The 20,468-nt window shown below is 43.6% G+C and overlaps 1 protein-coding gene across 1 annotated transcript in view; it reads left to right on the plus strand.

Annotated features, from left to right (window-relative positions):
• Positions 1-1,728: 1,728 nt before the first annotated feature.
• The window catches only part of LOC118003865 (inhibitor of carbonic anhydrase-like), a 34,361-nt gene continuing 15,621 nt past the window's right edge, over positions 1,729-20,468 (plus strand). The window contains exons 1-8 of the mRNA XM_034994929.1: positions 1,729-1,827; positions 4,741-4,849; positions 5,795-5,956; positions 7,219-7,366; positions 8,226-8,281; positions 16,204-16,382; positions 17,762-17,933; positions 18,802-18,995. Of these exons, the coding sequence (XP_034850820.1) occupies positions 1,744-1,827; positions 4,741-4,849; positions 5,795-5,956; positions 7,219-7,366; positions 8,226-8,281; positions 16,204-16,382; positions 17,762-17,933; positions 18,802-18,995 (1,104 nt within the window). The 5' untranslated portion in view covers positions 1,729-1,743. The remainder of the gene's footprint in view (positions 1,828-4,740; positions 4,850-5,794; positions 5,957-7,218; positions 7,367-8,225; positions 8,282-16,203; positions 16,383-17,761; positions 17,934-18,801; positions 18,996-20,468) is intronic.

Here is a 20,468-nt window from a genome sequence, read left to right on the forward strand (position 1 = left end):
CTTACAATACAAACTTCATTCACCCTGTTTTACACTCACACTTAAAAAAGAAGTTAGAAGTGCAGAAACTAGTTTTAGTCATTTGGACATAAGCACAGTGGTGACTGAAAATATAGACTTTCAAAAAGACTTTCCCCCAAAGTGCATACCTTTGAAAGAGAAAAAAACTGTAGCTGGATACAGTAGCTCTTTGTATAACTTAGCCAGCTTACAAAGCTATTTTCATTTATAGAGTTGTATTGTCTGTACTGTTACCAGTTATTTCTAAGCACAAAATGTTTTAGCAATCTATATTAGCAAGCAGAGTAAACATGCTTTGAAAGGCTCCAAATGCAAATGTAAGCTAATACTCCAAACGTTTCTATTCTGCACAAGGGCACATGGCCTCTAGAGTTCCATTCCCTAGCTTGCTCTCCCTTCCCTGGGCTTCTACTGTGGAAGACTTTTTCAGATAGGGTTGAGGGGCTCCATTTGTCATTCTGTCTTTCGTATGGGATTCTGCCTAAGGTAATTTGGCATCTCCTGTCCCATTTCTGTTGATATTTCCTACTTACAGTTGAAAGGCAGTACAGATTTTGGAGTCAGACAGACTTGGGTAATTCAAATATACTGGACTTCATCAAAAACAAGGACCTGCCACTGTTGTAACTTTCATCCTCTAGATTTTATTTAAAATAACTTTTGGCTCAAATACTACAGATTTGTAAAGAGCATTTTGCCTTTGTAATATTCTCTACGCTTATTACTATAGCTTAAAATGCCAGTGAAATAAACATGCAGTGATTTTAATGCCCCGGCAATTAGTGCCATGTAAGGTTAGAGTATCCAATGTCAAAAGAAAGACTAAATCGGTAGGCTCAAGATTCCTTCCTATAGGTTTCTTTTATCATTTTTCCTGAGGTGACATTCACTAACATCAAATCAATTATTTAAAAGTGTACAATTCAGTGGCATTTAGTTATTCACAGTGTTGTGCGACTACCATCTCTGTCTAATTCCAAAATAGTCTCATCATTCCAAAAGAAAATCCTGTACCCATTAAGCAGTCAGTACCCATTCCCTTCTCCCCCAGCCCCTGGCAACCACCAGTTTGTTTTCTGTCTCTATAGATTTACCTACTCTAGATATTTCATGTAAGTGGAATCATATAATGTGTAGCCTTTTATATCTGGCTTCTTTCCTTTAACATTATTTTTGAGGTTCATCAATGTGTAGCATATAGCAGTACTTCATTGTTTTTATGGTAGAATAATATTTCATGGTTTGGATACACCATATTTTGTTTATCCATTCATCCATTGATGTACATTTGGGTTGTTTCTGCCTTTTTTGACCATTGTGAATAGTGCTGCTATGAATATTTGTGTATGTGTATTTGAGTACCCATTTCCAATTCTTTGGGTTATATACTGAGGAGTGGGATTTCTGGGTCATATGATAATTCTGTGTTTGACTTTTGGGGGATGCTTTTGGCTTTTTTTCTCCAAGGGGAAAGACACAATCAAAGAAATGGGAGTTGAGAATTCATGTGAGCCATGCAGCCAACCCAATTTTTGTCTATCCTACTCAGCCAACCCTTTACCTTTCACCTCTTCTCCCAGCAAAGAAAGATGAGTGTTGTGGGTCCCTTACACCTCTGGCCTCTGTCCCCTAGGGCTGTGTTTGGCTGTCCCTGGGAAAACTGTGAGGTGGTGCGCCATCTCAGATCATGAGGCCAGTAAGTGCTCCAGTTTCAGTGACAATATGAAAAGAGTCCTTCCAGCGGATGGTCCTCACGTCACCTGTGTGAAGAGAACCTCTCACCTCGAATGTATCAAGGCCATTATGGTAAGTTGCAGCTGCCTACAGGAAAGTGGAAGAAAATCTATACTTCCTTTTTCTGGGGCTTGTTATTGTTTATTGCTTCAGAACAACTTTCTTCCCACAGGAACTAGACAATGCTTTAGACGAGAAAGAAATAAGCTGAAGACCTGAAAGTACAGCGACTGTGTGTAGAGAAAAATATAGGTGCTCAACATTCATTAATAGTAAAAACAGTAATAGTAATTAAATGACTAATAAAGAAGGATTCAGTAAAAATGCCTGCCATAAAGCAAAGCCAGAATTGCACTGGAAATCCATAGAGTCAGAAATAAACAAGAAGCTATAGTGTTACCGTTATTACTTAACATTGTTTTTGGAATTTCCCAGTAATGCAATATGATACAAATGCATATGATATAGAAAGACACAAATAAAATATCAATATTTTCAGATGATTGCATGCCTGGAATGTACAATGGGGTCAAGAAAAATATTACTATAATTATTTATTAATGAATAAATTAGTTTGACAAAAGATAAACATATCACAATGTCATTGTTGTGTATCAATGGTCATTAGTTGGGGGAAAGTTGCCCAAAATTGTGACTTATTTTCATTTAAAACAATATACTGTAATTTTATTATATTATAATATATTCTATAATATAGTAGAAAAACATTTCAGGAAAAAAATCATAGGAGAGATCTGCAAGATTGTTATAATACAAAAGTCTAGAACAAATGAACAATATTTATTAATGAATTAAAACATATGCCATATTCCTAAATGGGAAGACTAAATTATCATATACTTGCATATTTTCCCAAAGAGTAAGTTTAATATAATTTTCATCAAAATACAGTCTTTTTAAAAAGAATCAATTGAATAATTATAAAATCCTAAGAAAAAGCACATGGATGAGAATATAAATAGTATTATGAAAAAGAAAATTAGCAAGGGAGTGGCTGAGGCCTACCTGAAACTATAAAATATAAAAATAGCAGTGTTACAGAGACCAGGGTCCTAGTGTAGATGTAAGAGACCTGGAAGAGAACAAAATTCACACATTTAGTTACATACATTCATCCATCTACTTGTCTATGTGATATGATACAGATGTCAACTATGATCGATATCCAACATCAGGGCACTAGGGCCCTAGGTTTAATAAATTTAGGTAAGATACATGTAGATTTACATAGATATGTATGATAAGGCAAACTTTCTAAACAAATGGCTGAGAAAAGATTCTTTAGTTGGACAACTGGGTAACTATTTAGCAAAAAAAACAAGTGAAATGTTTAATCCATATACCAAAACAAGCTTTCAGTTTGACTCAATTTGACTAATATAGATAGACATCACAAGATAAATTGCAGAGGAAGATAAATTTGGAAATGAAAAATTATAAATCTCTGACAAAAAATTTTTTAAAGCCTTAAGCATCTAAAAATATATTCACCTCAGCTATGACAAAACACCATAGTGCAAAAACTAGATAAAGATGGCATTTAAATTTATAAGAAATGCTTAAGAATATCAAGCTATACACAAACCATTCACAGAAAAGAAATTGTAACTAATAAATAATATAAACCGTAAAGGAAAAGTGTTCATCCTTTTTAATAATCAAATGCAAATAAATGCAAATAAAGCCATTTCTTAAAGTAACAGTTTATACCTAGAAATGTAATAACATCTCTTAAATGATAGCATTTCTTTCTAGTAAGTTTCTGTGACATTAGGATACATTGCTATTGGCATTATAAATGATAAATTATGTCATTTCTGGAAAACAATTTGGAAATATTCAGTAAGAGTCATAAATATGCACACAAACTTATTTATTTATTTTTCTCTAATTCATGGAGAATGATTTGTTACAAGAATTTGACCTTACACAATCATGGGAGCAGGTTAAACTTCTCTATAACAGTACTGTCTTTGCATCTGCTCTTGGAGCTTGAGGAGGAGGCTGCCAGGAAGGGAAGATGTATGTAAAGTAGGGGAAGAGCAAGAACAATCTAGAACCTCAGTCTTGGAGCCCATGGGTGTGAACTGAAACCCATGTCTGTAATTGCTTCTGACCTTGATGGTGTTCACTAGGCCCAGTGGCCTTCTTGTCCTTTTACCTTTATACTAACTCCTTCCTTTTCTCAAATTAATTTAAGTTGGGTTCTGATACACGCAACCAACAGAGTATTAATTATATATAATACATACATATGTAAATACATAAGTGTGAATACATGTGTAATAAAAAGATGGGATGGGGAAAAAGGAGGCAAGTATATAGAAATGCAACACTAAATTCAGAAAAAGCCTAGTTACTTTAAACGTCAATTAATAAATGAATTTAAAAAATGATTTCCATGATGGGTTGAGAAATGATCCAATCTCATTTCTGAGAAGAGGCTGGGAGGTTGCTGCTTCTCACAAGAAGGAAGGAATGCTGGGCTGACTGACATACTTGAAGAGGGAATCCAGATGTGTGAGTGCAAACCATGACTTCTTATGGATAGAAATATTTGACAATTCACTCATTCACTTATCCAGCAAATGTTTATTGAACACTTACCTGTAGAAGGTGCTTCTCTGGGTACAGTAGGAACCTTAGAAGGAAACACACACACACACACACACACACATGTGTCCCCACCTTGGTGGAGCTTACATTCCAAAGAGGAAGGCAGGCTGTAAACAATGAAAGTTTGTCAGGTGGTTGATAAGCGCTAAGGAAAAAACAAAGGGGGATCCAGCATTCATGCATGAAGTTTTAAGATACGGTTGTAGAGAGCCTCGATGAGAAGGTGACCTTTGAGCAAACACTGGGGAGGGAAGGAGGTCTGACCCATGCAAGTATCTATGGGTCAAACATCCCTGGCAGAGGGCTAGGTTAGGGGCTCCGTTCATGGTCTGGTCTCTTCTCTCTCAGGCAAACGAAGCAGATGCCGTGACCCTCGAAGCAGGTTTTGTGCTTGAAGCGAGCCTGCCCCCCTTCAACCTGAAGCCTGTCGTGGCAGAATTCCATGGGTCAAAAATTGGTGCGTTCTCCCTGGGGCCCCAGGTCTCTGATTTGACACTGAGCCATCAGGGAGAAGTCAGGGTCTCTGTCAACACTGCACCTGAAGGAAACAGAATTGCTGGAGCTCTTTGGATCGAAGGAGGCTGTCATCTACACTGCCCCACAAGGGCTGGAATGTTGACTCTCCCTGGGAAGCTGTGAACTGTGTGCATCTAGGTGGAAGTACCCTTGGTGCTGCTAGATAAGAGGGGGGCAGGGCTGTCTGGGGTCCATTGCCTACCCAGTGGGGCTGCACCATTGGAAGGCCCATCTCTGGAGACACACAGACCTGGACAGGCTCTTCCCTGTGCTGAGTCCCCTGCAGGTGCTACAGAACATGGGTCTGTGAATGCCATGAAGAGAGGTTTGCAGGGGGCGGGGGGGGGGGCGGTGAAGAATAAGCCTTTGCCTCCGCCCCATACTTGTCCGTTAGTGTCATCAGTGTGTGTATGAGCACAGCCCACCTCAATCAGACTCCAACTTGCAGAGCCCTGGCAAAATCCTGGGGTCTCCCCTGCATCTGTCCTCTCAGGCCTTCACCATTGTGTCTGGGCTGCAGACGGAGAAGCAGAGAAGGGAGAAAAGCCTTTGGAGAGACAGAGTAACATCACAATGACTGGGAGCTGAAGATCTCCCTGAGAAAGCCCTGTAGGCCCTGTAATAGCTGGTGGCCCCCACCCCCATGTCTCTACTGGCTTGGAGGGGCTGGCAGAAAGACACTAGTGTTTATTGCCTTGAAAAGCACCCCCCCCCCCCCCCCCCCGGTTAATCAAAGGCTTTTTTCTTTTCCTTTTCTACCTGTTCACCAGGGAATGGTGGAGATCCTAGGATTCCCTAAAGTTGGCCGTTGCGCACACTCTGCAAGATGAGCTAGTGACAATGTGGTATCTTCCTTTAGCCCTTCTTTCTCTCCGCTCCTTTGCAGATCCACACACCTCCCATTATGCTGTGGCCGTGGTGGAGAAGGGCAGCGACTTCCAGCTGAAACAGCTCCAAGGCAAGAGGTCCTGCCACACGGGCCTAGGATGGTCGGCTGGGTGGTACATCCCCATCCAGACACTTTTTCCTTCTGACTCTGTTAAAGAAGGTGAGCTGGCTAAGGCTGGGTGCCCTCAGGCAGGGCTCCTGCTCCAGTCGCCCGCAGGGATTGTAGTGGGGCCATACAGTCACTATCAGGCGTATCAGTTTCATGAGCTGCAAGATGGGGTGAGGACAACCTGCTTCACGTGTGGTTAGCTGGGTTTGCTGCAGCAGCAACACCTGGGAACTGGCAGCTGAGTCTTCCCTCAGCAAAGGTACCTTGGTCTCTGAGCTCCCGACAGCCCCACACTCATTGTAACCCCGGTGGTTTGGCTTGACAGGGAAGGCCGCTTAGGCTCACGACACACAGGAACTCCCTCTGGCTTCCCAGGAAGGCTCACGAGGGATTATAGCCATACCACCAGCAGTCAGGCCTTTGTGCCTGGGGTAAGGGCTTGGGATGGGGGCAAGAAGGGAGGAGTGGCCTGGAGCCATGATTTGTGTGTGTGTGTACTTCTTGTCCAGTTATGATGAGCCAAGCGAGCCTAGGGAGCCCCTTTAGCCCTTGGGAGATGATGGCCAAATCTTTCTGTGCTGTTGAGGCCTGCCGACTCTGCAGCATTCATGTTTGGCCTGTAATAGGGACAGGGGGCTGCTGGGGTCAGATGGAGTGCTAGAGCCTGGGCCACAGCTCTGACTCTGTGTGCCCTTTCTTGGGGCCTCCCTCGCCTCAATGTCAGACACTGCTGGATGTCTGTGTGAAAGCTTGTGAGGTGGCTGTTGGCACACCCCCTTCCCCACCACCGGGCAAGTTATCCCAACCCCCTCCCATGGATTCCTGGAAGAGAAATCCCCACAAACTACCACAGCCCCTGGACCCAAAGGGGGGAGGAGTGGATGGGACCATGTCCTGAGGTAAGGAAGGATGGTCGGAGTTCCCGCAGCGTCTGGGGTTCTGCCTGCCGCACTTAGAGCCTCTGTGGTGAGTTAACAAGGTGAGTGGTCCTGGGGTTGCAGCTTGGTTCCGTGTAGGTCAGCCGCCCTCGTGTCTCGAGTGGACAAGCTAGGAAGCATCTGGTGGGCTGGAGCCCCAGGCCCACACAGTAGTGTGATACCTGAACACATGGGGACCCCGGGCCGTCCACTTCCTCAGCCACGGGCACTGTCGGCCACCTCTGCTCATCTGCTTCCTCAGGATGGTCCTGGGAAGTGTGTGCAGGCTCACGGGCTCTCACATAGGGCCACTCACCCCCACACATGTGCAAGCTGGAGGCCCCCAGCCGGTTCATGCCCTGAGGTCCTTATGTCTGTGTTAAGCAGCCACAGCAGAAATGGCCCAGTTCTTCTCCGGCAGCTGTGTACCCTGTGCCAACAGGGAGGTGTTCCCCAAGCTGTGTCAACTGTGTGCAGGGAAAGGGACAAACAAGTGTGCCTGCTCCTTCCAGGAACCATACTTCGGCTACACAGGCGCCTTCAAGTGAGTGGGGACACTCCCCCAATCCCCCACTCCTCCTCACTCTGATGGCAGGGAAACTAAGGTACAGGGAGTGGACAGGGCCTGCCCAGACCACCTAGGGTGTCAGTGTGAAACCCAGGGTCCTGAATGCCTCCCGTGGCCTGCCCTCACTCCTAACCATCCTGAGGAACAGTCTTCTGTGCGGGAGCCCCTCTTCTCTCCCTACAGCCTAGGGTCTGTATGTTACCCTCCCGGACCAAGGAGGGCTGAAGGGACAACACTGTATCTGGGACTCTGGGATTCACAGACACAGGCTTGGGCTTCCAGCTGGGCCAAAGGCCAGGACCTCCCCAGCTTGCTTCTTTCTCCCTGAGCATCTCCCTGTGTCGTGAACATGTGCCTGCCTCTCTCCACCTCCCTCTCAGCCCCCTGCAGGCACCTCTCCATGTCTGTAAGAGACAAGGCTACTGCTCAAAGCCAGAACAAAACTGTCCAGGAATCTGAGGCTATCCTAAGTTTTTATCCTCTGTATTAGGCTTTATTAAAACAAACAAACAAACAAACAAACAAACCCAAAACCCAATCACTTTGGGTTGCCTTTGAAGGGGAAGGTGAGGGTCCTGCCCTCACATCATCCCTCCCTACAGTTACCTGGGTTGTGATTTACAGAGCTCCTGCCTGCTTCAGACCCAGGTTGGCTGTGGGAGTACAAAGGCCCCTCAGATAGGGCCATGGCCTCTGAGGACACACTGAAGCCTGGGCAACTGTGGGCAAATCCCTGTGAGCCAGTGGTCAGGGCAGAGCCTCAGAGGGGTTGCATGGGGCAGGGGTGAGCTCAAATCATGGGGATTGGCCTGACGCCTGCTGTCCTGTTCCTCAGGTGTCTGCAGGATGGTGTAGGGGATGTGGCCTTCGTGAGGCATATGACAGTGTTTGGTAAGTGCTGGATGGAGGAAGAATCACGTGAACCATACTGGCCAGGGCAACTGGTTCCTGCCTGACGGTTTCCTTACATCCAGAGATGGGTGATGACAAGACCGTTAATGACATGGGAGAGTTTCTGAACTACTAGTCTCCTCAAATAACATACTACATCCACTAATGGCAAGATTTAAAAAAAAAAAAAAGGAGACCTGTACAAAAACCATTTCTGTTATTCGTACTTTGTTTAGTGTTCAATTTGTTCAGTCTGTAAATCTACTAAACAAATTTTCTGAACATTTAAAGAGTATTTACCAATTAATAAAATGAGGCAAATTTTAATAATTCAATTCTCTTAGCCACTGCAATATCCATTTTAAATGTAATCACACTCTCCTGAATGCTTCATTGTAAATGGTTCCTAAATCCTATAAATACCTTAAACAAACAAATTATAATGATTTCAGAACTTATTAGCACATCTTCAATTAGATGTGTTGCAAAAGCATTATTACTGTGGACAAAAATATATATATATATTTTTTTTTAAAAACCTTTCAAGAGTTTTGGCCAATTTATCAGAAAGAAAGAAAAAAACAACATAAATCTCAGACAAGTTGAAGTTACAGAATTTGTGTTTTGTTTTGTAGCCAATTAAATTTCTATCAGATACAGAATACACTTGTATCAGGTATATTCAGTATGCTAGGTTCATTTTTGAGATAAATGTCTGCTACCTCAAGGGAAATTTAAAGTCATCACTTTTTTTTTTTTTATGGGCCTTAGTTCCTTACAACCTAGTGTCTTTTTCTAGCATGAAATAGGAGCTCGGTGTCCTTTGTTCCCTTGTTCAGCCATTCACAATTCACTGTTCCTTCATTATTACACACTGACCTGGTTTGTTAGCATTTTGGCAATCGAGGACTGTCTTATTATCAGTACATTTAATTAGTGGGGTCATCTAGGGGTTTCGTCTCCCAGAATCAAGTTGTTCCAGATCCTTGTCCTTGCTGTTTCTTCTGGTCGCTCCAGTGAGTGCAGTTATGTTGCCAGTGGGCAGCATCTTCTAACACTCACCCTGACGTGTTTGAAAACATCTTCACTTTCTGAAAACACCAGGTTGTCCCAGAACGTCCTGGTTTATTTTTGCTGAAAGTCACTTGTCCGCTAATATATAAGATCACTCACTGCCTTTTTTTTTTTTTAATTTTTTTATTCTTATGTTAATCCCCTTACATTACAACATTAGTTTTAGATGAAGTGTTCCATGATTCATTGTTTGTGCACAACACCCAGTGCTCCATGCAGAACGTGCCCTCCCAAATACCCACCACCAGGCTAACCCATCCTCCCACCCCCCTCCCCTCTAGAACCCTGTTTGTTTTTCAGAGTCCATCGTCTCTCATGGTTCGTCTACCTCTCCGATTTCCCCCGCTTCATTCTTCCCCTCCCGCTACCTTCTTCTTCTTCTTCTTCTTCTTCTTTTTTTTTTTTTCTTAACATATATTGCATTATTTATTTCAGAGGTACAGATCTGAGATTCAACAGTCTTGCACAATTCACAGCGCTTACCAGAGCACATACACTCCCCAGTGTCTATCACCCAGTCCCCCCATCCCTCCCACCCCATGCCCCACTCCAACAACACTCAGTTTGTTTCCTGCGATTAAGAATTCCTCATTTCAGTGAGATCATATGATACATGTCTTTCTCTGTTTGACTTATTTCACTCAACATAATACCCTCCAGTTCCATCCACGTCGTTGCAAATGGCAAGATCTCATTCCTTTTGATGGCTGCATAATATTCCATTGTATATATATACCACATCTTCTTTATCCATTCATCTGTCGATGGACATCTTGGCTCTTTCCACAGTTTGGCTATTGTGGACATTGCTGCTATAAACATCGGGGTGCACGTACCCCTTCGGATCCCTACTTTTGTATCTTTGGGGTAAATACCCAGTAGTGCAATTGCTGGATCATATGGTAGCTCTATTTTCAACTTTTTGAGGAACCTCCATACAGTTTTCCAGAGTGGCTGCACCAGTTTGCATTCCCACCAACAGTGTAGGAGGGTTCTCCTTTCTCCGCATCCCCGCCAACATCTGTCGTTTCCTGACTTGTTAATTTTAGCCATTCTGACTGGTGTGAGGTGATATCTCATTGAGGTTTTGATTTGGATTTCCCTGATGCCGAGCGATATTGAGCACTTTTTCATGTGTCTGTTGGCCATTTGGATGTCTTCTTTGGAAAAATGTTTGTTCATGTCTTCTGCCCATTTCTTGATTGGATTCTTTGTTCTTTGGGTGTTGAGTTTGGTGAGTTCTTTATAGATTTTGGATACTAGCCCTTTATCTGATATGTCATTTGCAAATATCTTCTCCCATTCTGTCAGTTGTCTTTTGGTTTTGTTGACTGTTTCCTTTGCTTTGCAAAAGCTTTTTATCTTGATGAAGTCCCAATAGTTCATTTTTGCCCTTGCTTCCCTTGCCTTTGGCGATGTTTCTAGGAAGAAGTTGCTTCGGCTTGAGGTCAAAGAGGTTGTTGCCTGTGTTCTCCTTAAGGATTTTGATGGACTCCTGTCTCACATTTAGGTCTTTCAACCATTTGGAGTCTATTTTTGTGTGTGGTGTAAGGAAGTGGTCCAGTTTCATTCTTCTGCATGTGTCTATCCAATTTTCCCAACACCATTTGTTGAAGAGACTGTCTTTGTTCCATTGGACATTCTTTCCTGCTTTGTTGAAGATGAGTTGACCATAGAGTTGAGGGTCCATTTCTGGGCTCTCTATTCTGTTCCATTGATCTATGTGTCTGTTTTTGTGCCAGTACCATGCTGTCTTGATGATGACAGCTTTGTAATAGAGCTTGAAGTCCGGAATTGTGATGCCACCGGCTTTGCTTTTCTTTTTCAATATTCCTCTGGCTATTCAGGGTCTTTTCTGGTTCCATACAAATTTTAGGATTATTTGTTCCATTTCTTTGAAAAAAGTGGATGGTATTTTGATGGGGATTGCATTGAATGTGTAGATTGCTCTAGGTAGCATTGACATCTTCACAATATTTGTTCTTCCAATCCATGAGCATGGAACGTTTTTCCATTTCTTTGTGTCTTCCTCAATTTCTTTCATGAGTATTTTATAGTTTTCTGAGTACAGATCCTTTGTCTCTTTGGTTAGATTTATTCCTAGGTATCTTATGGTTTTGGGGGCAATTGTAAATGGGATCGACTCCTTAATTTCTCTTTCTTCTGTCTTGTTGTTGGTGTATAGGAATGCCACTGACTTCTGTGCATTGATTTTATATCCTGCCACTTTACTGAATTCCTGTATGAGTTCTAGCAGTTTTGGGGTGGAGTCTTTGGGGTTTTCCACATAAAGTATCATATCATCTTCAAAGAGTGAGAGTTTGACTTCTTCTTTGCCAATTTGGATGCCTTTGATTTCTTTTTGTTGTCTGATTGCTGTGGCTAGGACTTCTAATGCTATGTTGAATAGCAGTGGTGATAGTGGACATCCCTGCCGTGTTCCTGACCTTAGGGGGAAAGCTCTCAGTTTTTCCCCATTGAGAATAATATTTGCTGTAGGTTTTTCATAGATGGCTTTTATGATATTGAGGTATGTACCCTCTATCCCTATACTCTGAAGAGTTTTGATCAAGAAAGGATGCTGTACTTTGTCAAAAGCTTTTTCTCCATCTATTGAGAGGATCATATGATTCTTGTTCTTTCCTTTGGTAATATACTGTATCACATTGATTGATTTGCGGATGTTGAACCAACCTTGCAGCCCAGGGATAAATCCCACTTGGTCATGGTGAATAATCCTTTTAATGTACTGTTGGATCCTATTGGCTAGTATTTTGGTGAGAATTTTTGCATCCATGTTCATCAGGGATATTGGTCTGTAATTCTCCTTTTTGATGGGGTCTTTGTCTGGTTTGGGGATCAAGGTAATGCTGGCCTCATAAAATGAGTTTGGAAGTTTTCCTTCCGTTTCTATTTTTTGGAACAGTTTCAGAAGAATAGGTATTAATTCTTCTTGAAATGTTTGGTAGAATTCCCCTGGGAAGCCATCTGGCCCTGGGCTTTTGTTTTTTGGGAGATTTTTGATGACTGCTTCAATTTCCTTAGTGGTTTTAGGTCTGTTCAGGTTTTCTATTTCATCCTGGTTCAGTTTTGGTAGTTGATACATCTCTAGGAATGCATCCATCTCTTCCAGGTTATCTAATTTGCTGGCATAGAGTTGCTCATAATATGTTCTTATAATTGTTTGTATTTCTTTGGTGTTGGTTGTGATCTCTCCTCTTTCATTCATGATTTTGTTGATTTGGGTCATTTCTCTTCTCTTTTTGATAAGTCTGGCCAGGGGTTTATCAATCTTGTTAATTCTTTCAAAGAACCAGCTCCTAGTTTCGTTGATCTGTTCTACTGTTCTTTTAGTTTCTATTTCATTGATTTCTGCTCTGATCTTTATGATTTCTCTTCTCCTGCTGGGTTTAGGCTTTATTTGCTGTTCTTTCTCCAGCTCCTTTAGGTGTAGGGTTAGGTTATGTACTTGAGACCTTTCTTGTTTCTTGAGAAAGGCTTGTATTGCTATATACTTTCCTCTTAGGACTGCCTTTGCTGCATCCCAAAGATTTTGAACAGTTGTGTTTTCATTTTCATTGGTTTCCATGTATTTTTTTAATTCTTCTTTAATTTCCTGGTTGACCCATTCATTCTTCAGTAGGATGCTCTTTAGCCTCCATGTATTTGAGTTCTTTCCGACTTTCCTCTTGTGATTGAGTTCTAGTTTCAAAGCATTGTGGTCTGAAAATAGGCAGGGAATGATCCCAATCTTTTGGTACCGGTTGAGACCTGATTTATGACCTAGGATGTGATCGATTCTGGAGAATGTTCCATGGGCACTAGAGAAGAATGTGTATTCCATTGCTTTGGGGTGGAATGTTCTGAATATGTCTGTGAAGTCCATTTGGTCCAGTGTGTCATTTAAAGTCTTTATTTCCTTGTTGATCTTTTGCTTAGATGATCTGTCCATTTCAGTGAGGGGGATGTTAAAGTCCCCCACTATTATTGTATTGTTGTCGATGTGTTTCTTTGCTTTTGTTATTAATTGCCTTATATAATTGGCTGCTCCCATGTTAGGGGCATAGATATTTACAATTGTTAGATCTTCTTGTTGGATAGATCCTTTAAGTATGATATAGTGTCCTTCCTCATCTCTTATTACAGTCTTTGGTTTAAAATCTAATTTGTCTGATGTAAGGATTGCCACCCCAGCTTTCTTTTGGTGTCCATTAGCATGGTAAATGGTTTTCCACCCCCTCACTTTCAATCTGGGGGTGTCTTTGGGTCTAAAATGAGTCTCTTGCAGACAGCATATCGATGGATCTTGTTTTTTAATCCAGTCTGTTAGCCTGTGTCTTTTGATTGGGGCATTTAGCCCATTTACATTCAAGGTAACTATTGAAAGATAGGAATTTAGTGCCATTGTATTGCCTGTAAGGTGACTGTTACCGTATATTGTCTGTGTTCCTTTCTGGTCTATGTTGCTTTTAGGGTCTCTCTTTGCTTAGAGGACCCCTTTCAAGATTTCCTGTAGGGCTGGTTTTGTGTTTGCAAATTCCTTTAGTTTTTGTTTGTCCTGGAAGCTTTTTATCTCTCCTTCAATTTTCAATGACAGCCTAGCTGGATAGAGTATTCTTGGCTGCATATTTTTCTCATTTAGTGCTCTGAATATATCCTGCCAGTCCTTTCTGGCCTGCCAGGTCTCTGTGGATAGGTCTGTTGCCAATCTAATGTTTCTACCATTGGTAGGTTACATATCTCTTCTCCTGAGCTGCTTTCAGGATTTTCTCTTTGTCTATGAGACTCGTAAGTTTTACTATTAGATGTCGGGGAGTTGACCTATTTTTATTGATTTTGAGAGGGGTTCTCTGTGCTTCCTGGATTTTCATGCCTGTTTCTTTCCCCAAATTAGGGAAGTTCTCTGCTATAATTTGCTCCATTATACCTTCTGCCCCTCTCTCTCTTTCTTCTTCTTCTGGGATCCCAATTATTCTAATGTTGTTTCGTCTTATGGTATCACTTATCTCTCGAATTCTGCCCTCATGATCCAGTAGTTGTTTATCTCTCTTTTTCTCAGCTTCTTTATTTTCCAGCATTTCATCTTCTATATTACTAATTCTCTCTTCTCACTGCCTTTTAAGTAGCAGCTTATGACTACCCACCAGGCTTTTGGGGTGCAAACGAGTGTTGGTGGGGAGCTACTTCCACCACTGGACCCCTGAGTGACTGATGTCGAAAAGTTCTTTCTTTCTGAAGCTAGGAAATCATATGGATTCTTTTAATTTAAATCTGACATTACTAAATCATTTAAATTTTTTCTTTCAATATAAAGATTTAAAGAGTATTTTCTCTACAACATACATAACTAAACTTGTAACCATTCACAAGAACTCTAATTGTAGTCCTTCTCTTTCAGTATGAGAATATATGAACCCCACAAACCTCTATGAGTTTGCTAGGGCTGCGATAACAAAGTACCACAAACTGGGTGCCTGAAGCAACAGCAATTTGTCTCACAGTTCAAGAGGCTAGAAGTTCAAGATCAAGGTGTCGGTAGGGTTGGTTCCTTCTGGAGATTCCTTGCTTCTCCCCTGGTTTCTGGTGGTTTGCCGGCCATCTTTAGTATCTGTTGGCTTGTAGCCACATCACCTCACTCTACCTCTTTCCCTTCACATGGCATTCTCCCTGTGTGTGTGTGTGTCCTTTGTATCAGGACACCAGTCATACTGGATTAGGGGCCCACACTACTCTAGTATGACCTCATCTTAGTTAATGACATCTGCAATGACTCTTTTCCAAGTAAGGCAACATTCTGAGGTACTGGGGATTCAGATTTCAACATGGGAATTTTGGGGGGACGCAATTCAACCCAGAATACCTTTGAATACCTAGACCAGGGGAACCAAAGAGCCTGTTTTCCTCACAAGGTTTTCTGGTCTTTGTACCTATAGAGTACACTGACTGGGCCTCTAGGCCTCCTTCAACTCTTCCCCCAGCTTTCCCCAGCAAGCTCTGCCTCCAGGCGGGTAGTGCCACTGTAATAGGGGGACCCGGGCTGTCCTAACATGGCGATGCATCAGCCTCACACTGGCTGACAAGTCACTTTCTGTCTCTAAGTCTCCCCATCTCTAGAATGGGATCAACCTATTACTGGCCTCCCCTGGTTGCTATGAGGATTAAATGAAACAGAGCATGGAGAGCCTTCGGGACAATCTTTGCTGTGCTGTGAATGCTCAGAAAATATCATCATCCATATCAGTAGAGTTACAGATATGTGGGGATACCTGGAAGGGACCTAGGCAAGCGTGCCTCCCCAGCCTCGTGTCTATCTGCAGTAGGAACCAGTCATTTTGCCTCCTAAGGCCTCAGGTTCCTCATAGGTATAAAATGTATTTGGAAAAGATTCTCTTTCAGTCTCTTTGGGTTGTTAAAAAAATTATTAAAGGAGACAAATTAGGTGATACAAACAAACTTGAACATTTCACGAAGTGGACAGTCTCGTTTTGGAGAACTGCAAAATGGGGCAGAAGGCAGGGAGCTTCTATAGGACAAAGAAGAGGAAGAGACAAACACAAAGTATCTGATTGGCTGGGGCCACACAGTCAACCTTGTCTGGGGTGAGAGGCCCAGAGTTGGCTTTGTGTTTGGGGACTGGCTGACTGAATATACTTTGCTTCTGGTCAAGTGGAGCATTTATAAGAACACAAAAGTCATCTAGATTTTGGCTTGCTTAAGTGGCACCTGGGCAGGAGCAGGGCCTAGAAAGTTATTACAACAAGGTCAAAGAGTCTGTGATTCAGGGAGCAGCAGGGACCACAGCTCATGGTTCTGCCTGCAGTCGGCTCATCTGGGCTTTCCTCCTGCAGAGAACCTGGCAAACAGGACTGACCGTGACCGGTATGAGTTGCTCTGCCCGGACAACAGCCGGATGCCTGTGGATAAATACAGGGAGTGCAACCTGGGCCTTTTCCCTTCTCATGCCGTCGTGGCTCGAAACGTGGGGGGCAAAGACGACTTGATCTGGGAGGTTCTCAACCAGGCCCAGGTATTCCCACTCTCCATCCTCACTTCCTGCTTTGTGTGTGTATGGAGGGGTGCCTGCTTAGATTTGGGGCATTTTCTTACATTCCCTTCTAGCCACTCTGAAAGTTCTTTTGGGTATCAGACAGGAACCATGTCATACATCATCTGCTTCACCGAGAAACCACTCAGTCTGTGTGTTATAGACAGCAGAGGCCATGAACCCCTCACTTGGCGTCATCGACTCCATGGACCAAAGACTCCATAGAAGTGCCTCATTGCTCCATTTTTTTTTCTTTTCAGTTCTAAAGGGGTCCTCAGGATGTGGAGTAGATGCCCCTTCTCCATGGAGTGTTCCCCTATTATCTTACTGGCATGTGATCCTGCCCTCCTCACTTCCCTCAGTGGCAGGTTCCCTGGCCATGAGCATGTCTCTGTCTGGTGTTGGTGGCGGCCTCTCCTGGCCAGCTGTCATTCATTCCCTGTCCCTTCTCTATTAGTGCTCTCTGCTCAGCACTGGGGATCCAGAGATGAAGTGGACGGGGACTTGCCCTTGAGTTGCTTCCAGACGTGTGGGGGACATGATGAGTACACATACAAATTATCACCAGATGAAATGGTCCAACCTTGGGCACATGGATTGCGTACTTTGTAGAGGACAGGAACTGAGTTGCAGGGTATATCTAGGAAGATTCTTGAGCCCTGGGAAGAAAGCTGTGCGTACCCCTAGGAAGGCGGGTATTTGCCAGGGAGGGCAGCAGGTGACATTTCACGTAGAGCCACCACAAAAGCAAAAAGCAGACAGACATTGGAAAGAACTTGGGGATAGGTGCCATAGTCAGGAATGGCTTTGGGCCAGTTAGTGGGAGTTGTAGACAAAGGGCCCTTCCAGTTTTTGGAGGCCAGAAAGTTCCCAGCTGGTCCTTCAGTGGTAGGCCTGAGGTCAGAGAGGAGCCCAGGGCTCCTGACCTCCAGGCTCAGTGGCAGGTGTTGGACCACCAGCCGTTCTGGGATGAAGGCCACCAGAGCTACTTGGGACAGTCGGCTGGCCAGGAGTGAGGCAGACTTCACTGCCTGCCCTGTGGGAATATGCCACTGGAGAAGGGCAGCTGCCTGGCACGTGGCAACCATACCTCTTGGTGTGGAACTCGGGGAACCGCCCCTGGCTGTTTCCGTGAAGCTGCTTATGGCCAACTAGCTGGGATTTGGGTAAAGCATTCCCTGGAGAGAGGCAGGAGAACCCTGGGAACCACAGGGGTTTTGGTGGGCTGGGTGCTTTGCCTTAGCTCTCGGGTGTTCATATTTTCTCTCTTCCAGTTTTCCTTGTCTGGTTTTGGGTTTGTTTTCCCTTTCCCTTGCTACGCCAGCTTCCCTCCTTCTCTGTTTCTTTTATCCTTTGAACAGGAACATTTTGGAAAAGACAAGTCGACAGAATTCCAGCTCTTTGCCTCTCCTCATGGGAAGGACTTGCTGTTTACAGATGATACCGATGGGTTTTTAAGAGTTCCTCCTAAGATGGACGCCAAGCTATATGTGGGATACGAATATTTTGCTGCCTTTCAGCATCAGAGGATAGGTGTGTAAAGTCCTGGGAGGAAAGTAGAGCAGGAAAGCCAGAGAGGCTTTCCCAGTGCCTGCAAGCGTCACCTCACCCAAACTTCACTGGCCCATGGAGCCCAAGGGAGCTACCAACTGCACTGGGTTAGTGAGAGGATTTTCTGCTGAGCTGGAGAAAAGGCCTGAACTATGAGATCACAAAAGGTTTTTGAAGATCTTCAGATTACAGTCAGCTTGAAGTAATGATGGTTCTTGCTCCTGTGTATTAACCAGGGTCACCCCACCCAGTGGCAGGTCTATATGACAGGGAAAAATAGCACATCCCAAACTGAAGTGGGGACATGTCCTCTGCCACTACCAGGAGTGAAACTAGAATTTCAGAGGGTATTAATCCAACCTTTGCCTTCCTCTAGATCACTATGGTTCATTTCTTCTTTCCTTCTTTCTTTCCTTTTGTTTTCATTTAGTCAACCAATGGTTAATGAGCATCCACAAAAGTCAGTGTGTTAGATGTGGGCATACTGTGGTGATCAGACATTGGGTGAGGGGGAGAGCAATCAGGCTCACCCAAAGAACACATGACTACCAACTGGGGAATGCTACTGTTGGGAGAACCCAGTCCTGTCAGAGCAAACTCTGGAAGGTCCTGACCTTCTGGTGCTCAGAAAGTGTTCCCCTCAGGAGGATATACTCAAGGAGGTGAGGTCAGGAGGGTGGGGAACTGCTCTGCCTTCACTACTCTTTCTGAGTACCGAGCTCCCCATTTCTCCTGGAGGGTGATAGATAGGAATGAGCAGTGATATGGGCATGAGACATATCCACTCTGCTGCTGTCAGTGAGGGCCCCATTGGACAGCCATTCTATAGCCAGTGGCACTAAGCTCCCAGACATATCTTCGGACTTCTTTTGGATGCCTGGCTTTTCTCCACCTGTCCTAGGTGTGGAAGACACCCAGAGGGTGCTGTGGTGTGCAGTGGGCCACCATGAGAGGGTCAAGTGTGATGAGTGGAGTGTCCTAAGCGGTGGTGCCTTACAGTGCACCATAGAGGAGACCACTGAGGACTGCATCGCCACCATCGCAGTAAGGAGGGCCCCACCTCCACAGCTGGGCTTGGACACCCAGACATGTGGCCTCTCTGCCCTCTTCCCATGTCTTCCTGTTGGCCATGAGGCTAAAATGCACCCACTCTCCAAAGCCCCACCCAACTCTACTGAATGTGCTCCTGTAGCTCAGGCTGGCCCGAGACCCAGACTCCTTAGGTCAGCTCTGGAGTCCTGGGAGCTCTGAGTATTGTCCTGCCCAGGAGATGCAGGAAGGGGGGTGACATCCCAGGGGGTGGTCAGGGCCCCTGTGGATTGTGAAAGCAAATCAACCTCAGTCCTTGAGTTGTAAATATAATTTTTTTTCTGGTGATAAAAATATTATATGCTGGAAGTGAAAGGAAAGATAAGATCATTCACAACTTTCTAACTCAGAGATCATTACCACATAATTTCTGAGTTATGAAGTTGTGTCATTAACTTTCCATTTCTCTATGGGCAGATAATATTTTTGTGATTAGAAAAATAAATTTACAATAAAAGACTAAAAAATTGACACTCAGGAGATACACATTCTTCTTTAATAAGATCTTTATTTTTTTTTTAAGATTTTATTTATTTATTTGACAGAGAGAGACACAGCGAGAGAGGGAACACAAACAGGGGGAGTGGGAGAGGGAGGAGCAGGCCTCCTGCCGAGCAGGGATCCCGATGTGGGGCTCGATCCCAGGACCCTGGGATCATGACCTGAGCCGAAGACAGATGCTTAACGACTGAGCCACCCAGGCACCCCTAAGATCTTTATTTTGATAAACCTTCCTGGGGCTAACCCATCACTAAGATCTTGCAATTTATACAGTCTCCTAAATGTGTCAGTTTTAAGGATTAGATGAATTTGAGTGCTCAGGACATTGCCTAGCATATAGTATGTAGTCAATAAATGTTATCTATTGTTGTTATTTAAAGTCAGCACAGTAGGTGCACTTTCTTAGGTATCGGAATATTCATTTAAAATGTTTTTAATGGCTGCACAATATTCCACCAATATTTCTGCCTCAAATTATTGAACTGATTTCTCAATGTCTACATTTGAATTATTTCCAAATCCTTTGCTATTGTAGATAATATGGGATTGAAGATTTTTGTTCTATAACCTCAATATTTCTGGGTATATCTTTAATAATAATAATAGCTAATATTTTGGAAGTTACTTACTATGCGCCAAACATGTTTATGAGCTCTTAACTTGCATTAACTCATTTATTTATTTATTTTAAAGATTTTATTTCTTTATTGTCAGAGAGAGCACACAAGCAGGGGGAGCGGCAGGCAGAGGGAGAGGGAGAAGCAGACTCCCCGCTGAGCAAGGAGCCCGAATGTGGGACTTGATCCCAGGCCCCTGGGATCATGACCTGAGCCAAACGCAGATCCTTAACCTATTGAGCCACCCTGGCGTCCTGCATTAACTCATTTAATCCTCACAAAGAGCCTATGAACCCATTTTATGGATGAA

Source organism: Mirounga leonina, unplaced genomic scaffold, assembly GCF_011800145.1.
Source record: "Mirounga leonina isolate KUSES-001 unplaced genomic scaffold, KU_Mleo_1.0 Mir_115, whole genome shotgun sequence".
Lineage (NCBI taxonomy): Eukaryota > Metazoa > Chordata > Mammalia > Carnivora > Phocidae > Mirounga > Mirounga leonina.